This window comes from Colossoma macropomum, unplaced genomic scaffold (genome assembly GCF_904425465.1).
Source record: "Colossoma macropomum unplaced genomic scaffold, Colossoma_macropomum, whole genome shotgun sequence".
Lineage (NCBI taxonomy): Eukaryota > Metazoa > Chordata > Actinopteri > Characiformes > Serrasalmidae > Colossoma > Colossoma macropomum.
In genome coordinates this window covers 41,394,747-41,402,246 of record NW_023494802.1, presented here as the reverse complement: position 1 = coordinate 41,402,246, position 7,500 = coordinate 41,394,747, and the positions used below count along the sequence as shown (strand labels likewise).

Below are 7,500 nucleotides of genomic sequence, written 5' to 3'. Positions count from 1 at the left end.
CCAGGATACAGTGTTTCCCCTGCTGCTCTCACACACACACACACACACACACACACACACACACACACACATTATACAGACCTTAATAACAGTGAAAAATTGTCTGACTTTCCCATTTACTAACTCCTGATACCTTAAATACACTCCACCCCCCACAAATATCCACATTTAATATATATGTATGTATGTACATATATGGATATACAGTACTGCTCAGAGGTCAGAGACCCTCTTCATTTATTTAATTTCCTGTCAAAACAGCCTTTCAGTATTAATCTCCATTTTCCAGATGTTTGTGAGGAGATGTGATGTTTGTGTAAGGAAGAAGGTCAAAGTGAAATATGTTTCCAAAACTGGAGCTTCAAAAACTGATTAAAACCTCCAGAGAAAATGTGTCTCCTAACTACCACCTGGAAGAGCTGGTCGACCCCAAAACTGCCCCCATCAGATAAACAGCACTTAAAGCTTTCATCTCTGAGAGAGAGGAGAAAATCAAGCTGATCAGATCTGAAAACATCCACAGGTGTTTCTGTCCATCCTTCCACTGTGAGAAGACGACTCAGCGCTGTGGGTCTGAAAGGATGTGTAGCTGATCAAGAAGAACCTCACTGAGAAAAGGAGACGGACACATCAAACAAAGAAGCTGAACGATGGACTGACCACCCCAGAGTCCAGACCTCAACACCACTGAATGTGTTTGATTACTTCAGAAAATGATCAACCAGCTTCTAAGACTGAACTTTGGAGGTGTGTCTGCAGATTCTTTGAGGAGCTGAAAGTGAGTCTCCTGAGAAGAGTGGAAGCTGGAATGAAGGGAAAGAGTGACTCACTGCTGAGGATTCTGGGTAATTTTCAGTTAAAAATGAATAACTTGTACTGAATGGCTGTTTTGACGGTAAATGGAATAAATGAAGGGGGTCTCTGAGTTTTGCACAGTGCTGTAAGTGGACTCTCTCTCTCCCTCTCTCTCTCTCTTTCACCTGTTCAGCCACCTCTCGGACGCTCTGTACGCTCGTCCCGTACAGGTGGCTGTTGTACTGCCCGGCCTCGATGAACCGATGGCTCTGGATGTCCTTCTCCATCTGTTCCCGTGACGACACAAAGTGGTAGTCCCGCCCATCCATCTCGTAGTCCCGCTTGGGCCGCGTCGTATCTGCAGGACGTTACGCCAATCAGAGGTGCGTGTGTGCTGGACGAAACTGACCTCTCAGACTGCTTTCAGATATTTTCCATTAAAGCTGTTTATAATAATTCTGAACCAGATCCATATCATTTAGTTTCCTACAGAACTGACCACACAATTCTTAACCCAAACGGTCCATGTTTCTGTGATCTTAATGATTAGCTTGCTAATGCTAGGTGACCTTAGTGTTATCTACCATGCAGTAAGCTAGAGGTTCAACAACGTAAGTTAAGAAATTCACTTATCCAAACAAACTGAAACCACAGGCTGTCGTCATGGTGACGGGGGTCACTCACGGGGGACGCAGGAGCCAAACTTGTCCGGGAACTCGGACAGGAGGTCGTCGTTGACGCGGTCCTTCATCGGGCCGAGGATTATGATGGGGCGAGCGTAGTGCACTGAAAACCAGAGAGAGAGACTTTACAGTCAGTCACCTCATTAAAGTTCGTTATAATATTTATTACACAGAGAGCGAGACGCTGTGGACAGCGGACAGTCACTGATCACTGACCTTCTATCTGCGTTACAATCTCATAACTCTGAATGTAGTCGTCCCGTCCTGCGATAAACACACAGATTACTGGTTATCAGTTGACAAAACACACGAGCCACAGAAGTGGAGGGTCACTCTGTAGTCCACGTTAGGACCTCTGGCTCTAAGCTGCTTGGCTCTATGGGGGAAATGAATGGGGGGTGTGGAAATCGCTGCTCTCTCACTCTGTGCTGAGCAAAAATACTCCAGAGGTGATATTTTCCCTCCGAACGTCACTGAATCCTCTGAATTATGAGACCCTTAGGTAGCTGAAATACAAACACTGCTACATGCAAACGCCACACAGGTCAGCAGGCTTAGTCCAGCGTGGTGGTTTAGAGGCTTTGGCAGTTTTAGGCTGCAGTTTTTAATGCAGTTATTAATTTACTTCAAGGTTCCTACTTACTTGCTGAGTTTAACATATTGGAAAAAAAAACCATAAAATATAAAATGTGTCATAATTTTCACGCAGGCCACATTTTATCTATTACATTATTCGTAATACCTTTTTGTTTTTCTCTCAATGTGTTAAATTCGGTAAATAAACAGTAACTGTGTATTAAAGTGTGCAGTAGTGTCTCTGTAGAGGAAGTGTAACTTATTTACATCAACAACAACATGGATCTTGACTGGGGGGGGTGCACAAACTTTTTCACACGACTGCATATAACAGTTTAATGCTAGTCATTTCAGTGAGCAGGAATGTTGCTATTATTAGCACAGACGTGTCAATGTTCATGTTTAAACTTCTTAACGACCTCATAATTCAGAATCCAGAAAAATCACATTTCGAAATGTGTTCAGAAGGAAATCGTCTCGGTTTCGGAGGGTTTTCTTCACCACAGGCTGTAACAGGGATGATTAGAGAGCTCAGAGCTCCTAATATGGGCATGACTCCGCCCACAGAGTGACTCACTACTCAGAGCTCTGTAGGCAGGTCTACGTTATTGAGTGAGACACTCTTACCTATGCTGTCCCTCCCCTTAGAGCGCAGGCGGGACCACTCCTTCCTCTCCACTCTGACAGACACAAACAGAGACACGTCACTGCTGCACTGCCTTTACAGTGCAGTTAATAACACACAGATGATAATACAGTAAACATCACAGTTACGTCCGAAACAGGCCTCTTCAGACTACTGAGGTATACTGAACTGGGGTGTTCCCTCCATTAGGGGGCGCTACCTGCTACCACAAGTGAAAATAATCCATACAATTTGAAAAAATAGAATTATTTTCTACTTAAGACATCATTTTTGTTCGATATATGTCTGTAAAACTGGCTAGAAGGTCAAAAAATGGCAGTTACACCAGCATTTACTGCAGAAGCTGCGGCCGTGGTCTCTGTTTGTGCCACAGCGCCCTCTAGGGGTGGGCTTCCCAACTCTCCATCAGACTAAGAGCACTGCACTTAGACAACAGCAGCGCAGAAAAACACTGCCTTGGCTAGCATAGTACAACCTGCTAATACAGCAGAGATGCTAACTTTAAAACAATTTGAGAGAATTCTTGGACGTAACTCGTGTTCACTCTGAACGCTTTAGCCCTGAGTTCAGATCTGACGGGTCAAGATAAGATTTTTCATAGATTCATATTACAGAAGCAAATCTGATCTTAATTTAGGAATCTTATCTTATCGCACAGCATCTTATCTCCAGTTAGAAATCTTAACCTACTCAATCGAAGTCGACAATCAGTTAGTTAGCCAGACAGCTACTGTTACTGATGTTTGAATACTGTGAGAGCGCCCCCTGCTGTTTATCAGAGCGTCACCGCTCCCCAGTTTCAGTCTCCATTTCCCAAACACGCTAACGTTACTCCTCCTAATAAACAGACACACGTTCAGCTCCGTCTCCTCATTATTCACCACCATCACTGTAATATTTCATCATCAACATTAACACACGAAGGTGATCAGAGGGGCGGTGGAGATCGAGTCTGCAGCGTCTGAGATCTTTAAAACGCAGAGTTAGAAAAGAAAATCATCTCACAGTGAAAGCAGCGTTTTACAGTAGGAATAAATGGAGCTCATTATGCTGGTAGTGAACTATGCTGCTGACTCAGCTGCCTAAAAACCATAGAAACGGACCTTAAACAGAAGTGAGGACCCTGTTGGGGTTCATCCTAAAGTTAGGACAGGATTTAGGAGGTTCAGTCTAGTTAGGATGTTTGTGTGATGCTGTTTTCTTATCTGGAGTTCATGATGAGATTATGAAGGTAGGAACTGTTATTCTGGAATAGCTACTGTCATAGACTCAGTCGTCATGGAGACCAAACAGGTCAGATTTCGGAGTTAAGAAGGTTCTGTAATACGGCTCCCGGATTATCCTGGTTATGATCTTCAACTCTGCAGCCGATGCTCTGGATATACTGGAATTCTCACAGAGCCAGATGTGATATTCCAACAAGAACATCTGGGGGGGACAACTGTGAGGAATTCTGGGCTGAATGTGGGTGGGAACTTATTAGGGTGGGAACGAACTGTAAACCAATAATGATGATGGAGCTTAAGGTAGGGGGCGCTGTTGCACTCGTCAACACTGTCCAGCGGTTAAAAAAGACCAGCTATCCGTCTGTTAAGATGTGATGTATCGGCCGTACGTTCAATCCAAGCCTCTCCTGCGCTGCCTGAGGCTCTCATCTTTCCGCAGTGTTGAGTAGCTTGTTGTTTGAATAAATCTGAGACCAAAAAACTACTCAATTATCATTTAACCGCTTTCCTTGAGACGAGAAAGAAAAGAGGAAATGGCTGTAATTGATTAGCTAAGTTACAATTCATAAACGAATGAATAAAAACAAACATTTGGTTCCAGCGGGCTCTTAGCTTAGCTAGCTAACCTAGCCCTTTTTCTGTGCTGCCCAGCTAAGGTAAACATAGCTAGCCTCACTATTCACGCATTCACCAGTTCAGTAAACAAGTCAGCCTCCAAACAGACCTCAGTGAAAGCCTGACACAATCTGATTGGTCAGTACTTTCTGTGTGAACCCACATCTTCATGTCAGCCCTTTTTCTGTGCTGCCCAGCTAAAGAAGAAGATAGCCTTAGCGAGCTATCACTGCCTTAGCTAGCTAGCTATGTTCGTCAGCTCCTCTCTGACCAACAAGCCTGACAACCGAAACACAAACGTGTTTTCCAGAACCAAAGGTTTGACAGATGGTCCCAGACATCTACTCTCGTTAGGAGATCGCGTCTGGTCCCGGTGTGTAATGGTCCCGGTAGACTAGAGCAAAACCTTATATCTCCATTTTTGTCGTTTTTCAGTTTTTGACATGGTTTGAAAGGTCCTGTCGTTCTTTACATTGTGTGTAAATTTCAGAATGAAAGGACCAAAGGAAACGGCCCAAAATGACATGGGAAAACGTCTGGTTCCATTGACTTCCATTAAAAGTAAAGGGTGTTTTTTGCTTCTCCTGTAAAGTTATTGTTTTGGAGATACGAGGTTTTGCTCTGACAGTAGCGATATATTAGCTGTTATGCGTTGAGTGCTGGGCTGTTGAACAGGCTGGTTGTGATGGGGTTCAGGTGGTCTTGTTCTGTTTATCTATAGGCTGATATGCTGTCCAGCTGTTTGTCCAGTGTTTTTCATTCTGTCTGCTGTCTATTGTTATATTATACATTATTAGAGTGGTGAATTGGGGCGCGGACCCCCAGCTGGTGAAACAATGCCACACTACTGATAACGAAATGTTTTATGTAGCAACCAGAATTAACGATGAGATGACTAAACATGCAGTATCGAAATAAATAAACACAGATGGAGCGTTGTGTCTGCGCAGATGTGCAGCTGTCCAGTAGTCCTCAGTCAGTGTGATCTATCACAGCTACACAGACTGCACGAAGACTGTAAAGGGTCCAGTCTGAACCCCCCCACCCACCTCCTCTTGCTAGGGATGTATCCGGCCTCCTCCAGGTCTCCGTGTGGGGAGAGTCTCCGAGCCTGCCACCATTCATCATCACTGCATTCCAGCACGTGCAGGACATCACCGAACCGGAAACTGACCGCCTGACTCAGATACCCACCGTCCGCCGTCTTGTCGTAATCAAACAGAGCTCTGAGAGAGAGAACAGGTCACAGCAGAGTTCAGGACGAAACACAACCTTATTAGCCTCCAGAACACCACCAGATCGGCCTCCAAACACACCTCGCCTGACACAGACCGACTGGTCAGTACTGTTCACACCTGACGTAAATCTTAAATCTGATTGGTCAGAACTTTCACACCTGATGTAAATGCTAAATCTGATTGGTCAGTAACTTCTGTACCTGATACAAAAGCTGAATCTGATTGGTCAGTCGTTTCTGTACCTGATGTAAAAGCTGTGTCTGATTGGTCAGTAAAAGGTGAGTCTGAATCTGACTGGTCAGTAGTGTCTGTACCTGATGTAAAAGCTGAATCTGATTGGTCAGTCGTTTCTGTACCTGATGTAAAAGCTGTGTCTGATTGGTCAGTAAAAGGTGAGTCTGAATCTGATTGGTCAGTAGTGTCTGTACCTGACGTAGGAGCTGAATCTGATTGGTCAGTAGTGTTTATACCTGATGTAAAATCTGAATCTGATTGGTCAGTAGTGTCTGTACCTGATGTAGGAGCTGAATCTGATTGGTCAGTAGTGTCTGTACTTGACGTAGGAGCTGAATCTGATTGGTCAGTAGTGTTTATACCTGATGTAAAATCTGAATCTGATTAGTCAGTAGTGTCTGTACCTGACGTAGGAGCTGAATCTGATTGGTCAGTAGTGTCTGTACCTGATGTAGGAGCTGAATCTGATTGGTCAGTAGTGTCTGTACCTGACGTAAGCGCTGAATCTGATTGGTCAGTAGTGTCTGTACCTGATGTAGGAGCTGAATCTGATTGGTCAGTAGTGTCTGTACCTGACGTAGGAGCTGAATCTGATTGGTCAGTAGTGTCTGTCCTGACGTAGGAGCTGAATCTGATTAGCCAGTAGTGTCTGTACCTGATATTAAAGCTGATCTGATTGGTCAGTAGTGTCTGTACATGATGTAACAGCTGAATCTGACTGGTCAGTAGTGTCTGTACCTGATGTAGGAGCTGAATCTGATTAGTCAGTAGTGCCTGTACCTGATGTAACAGCTGAATCTGACTGGTCAGTAGTGTCTGTACCTGATGTAGGAGCTGAATCTGACTGGTCAGTAGTGTCTGTACCTGATGTAGGAGCTGAATCTGATTGGTCAGTAGTGTCTGTACCTGATGTAGAGCTGAATCTGACTGGTCAGTAGTGTCTGTACCTGATGTAGGAGCTGAATCTGACTGGTCAGTAGTGTCTGTACCTGATGTAGGAGCTGAATCTGACTGGTCAGTAGTGTCTGTACCTGATGTAGGAGCTGAATCTGACTGGTCAGTAGTGTCTGTACCTGATGTAGGAGCTGAATCTGATAGGTCAGTAGTGTCTGTACCTGATGTAACAGCTGAATCTGACTGGTCAGTAGTGTCTGTACCTGATGTAGGAGCTGAATCTGACTGGTCAGTAGTGTCTGTACCTGATGTAGGAGCTGAATCTGATTGGTCAGTAGTGTCTGTACCTGACGTAGGAGCTGAATCTGACTGGTCAGTAGTGTCTGTACCTGACGTAGGAGCTGAATCTGACTGGTCAGTAGTGTCTGTACCTGACGTAGGAGCTGAATCTGACTGGTCAGTAGTGTCTGTACCTGATGTAGGAGCTGAATCTGACTGGTCAGTAGTGTCTGTACCTGATGTAGGAGCTGAATCTGACTGGTCAGTAGTGTCTGTACCTGATGTAGGAGCTGAATCTGATAGGTCAGTAGTGT

At 44.6% G+C, this 7,500-nt stretch overlaps 1 protein-coding gene across 1 annotated transcript in view; it reads right to left on the bottom strand.

Moving 5' to 3' along the window:
- LOC118822489 (disks large homolog 4-like) overlaps window positions 1-7,500 on the bottom strand; it is an 89,900-nt gene that overhangs the window by 3,183 nt on the left and 79,217 nt on the right. The window contains exons 14-19 of the mRNA XM_036591576.1: window positions 5,591-5,767; window positions 2,682-2,734; window positions 1,695-1,742; window positions 1,480-1,581; window positions 981-1,153; window positions 1-22 (exon numbers count right to left, since the gene is read on the bottom strand). The exon at window positions 1-22 is cut by the window's left edge and continues 91 nt beyond it. Coding sequence (XP_036447469.1) covers window positions 1-22; window positions 981-1,153; window positions 1,480-1,581; window positions 1,695-1,742; window positions 2,682-2,734; window positions 5,591-5,767 — 575 coding nt within the window. The remainder of the gene's footprint in view (window positions 23-980; window positions 1,154-1,479; window positions 1,582-1,694; window positions 1,743-2,681; window positions 2,735-5,590; window positions 5,768-7,500) is intronic.